This window comes from Cynoglossus semilaevis, unplaced genomic scaffold, assembly GCF_000523025.1.
Source record: "Cynoglossus semilaevis isolate Cse_v1.0 unplaced genomic scaffold, Cse_v1.0 C18984622, whole genome shotgun sequence".
Taxonomy (NCBI): Eukaryota; Metazoa; Chordata; class Actinopteri; order Pleuronectiformes; family Cynoglossidae; genus Cynoglossus; species Cynoglossus semilaevis.
This window is the reverse complement of record NW_007589296.1, coordinates 1-699: the sequence shown is the minus strand read 5'-3', so window position 1 is coordinate 699 and position 699 is coordinate 1. Positions and strand designations below refer to the sequence as shown.

Genomic DNA, 699 nt, shown 5'->3' with positions numbered 1-699 from the left:
ATCCAGCAGTTTTGTCCGGCTGCAGTATTTAGTTTTTATTCACGGCTCACCTGTGACGTGCTGGTAGCGCGTGCGTCCCAGCATGGAGTGCATGGCGTGTCCCATCTCATGGAACAGGTTCTCCATCATGCTTGGGGTCAGCAGGCTGGGGGTCCTCGTGTTGGGTTGAGGCAGACTGAGCATCAGTACCACCACCGGCAGCTGGTACTGACCCGTCTCTGAGCACCAGCGGCCGCCCCTGATGGTGAAGTGACAATCCTGGGGAAGTAAAAATGAGGACGGTACATCAGTAAAAGGCAACTCTGTTCACTTTTGAATGTTATTTTGTTTCACTTCATTTGAAGAGCTTGACATTATTACAAACCTGGTGAGGTTTATTTGAGCGCTGGAAAAAGTCACAGTAGATATATCCCAGTAATCCCTCCGTCTCATGCACCACGGCCTGGAGACACAACCACAGGACACACAGGTTAGGACAGAAAATATTACTTGGACAGGACATTGAATGAAGTAAACAGCAGCATCACAATACAAGGATAACGGTACAAATATCGTGAAATATTGCGATACCACAGGCAGGACGAACATTTGGAACAGAGGGATCACTGTATCGATATATTTTCTTACACACTTATTACCAACCAATTAAAATAAAGAGATTAATAACAATGTTTTCTAGCACCTTCTACTCTAACAGCT

General features: G+C 45.8%; 1 protein-coding gene across 1 annotated transcript; it reads right to left on the bottom strand.

Moving 5' to 3' along the window:
- Nucleotides 1-50: 50 nt before the first annotated feature.
- Nucleotides 51-517, bottom strand: LOC103399496 (mitochondrial intermediate peptidase-like; the record flags this gene model as incomplete). The annotated part of the gene is made up of 2 exons (XM_008338182.2): nucleotides 365-517; nucleotides 51-258 (listed from the first exon to the last, which is right to left on the bottom strand). Coding segments are annotated over exons 1-2 (346 nt in total), but the record flags the coding sequence as incomplete, so codon positions are not given.
- Between the last annotated feature and the right edge of the window lie 182 nt (nucleotides 518-699).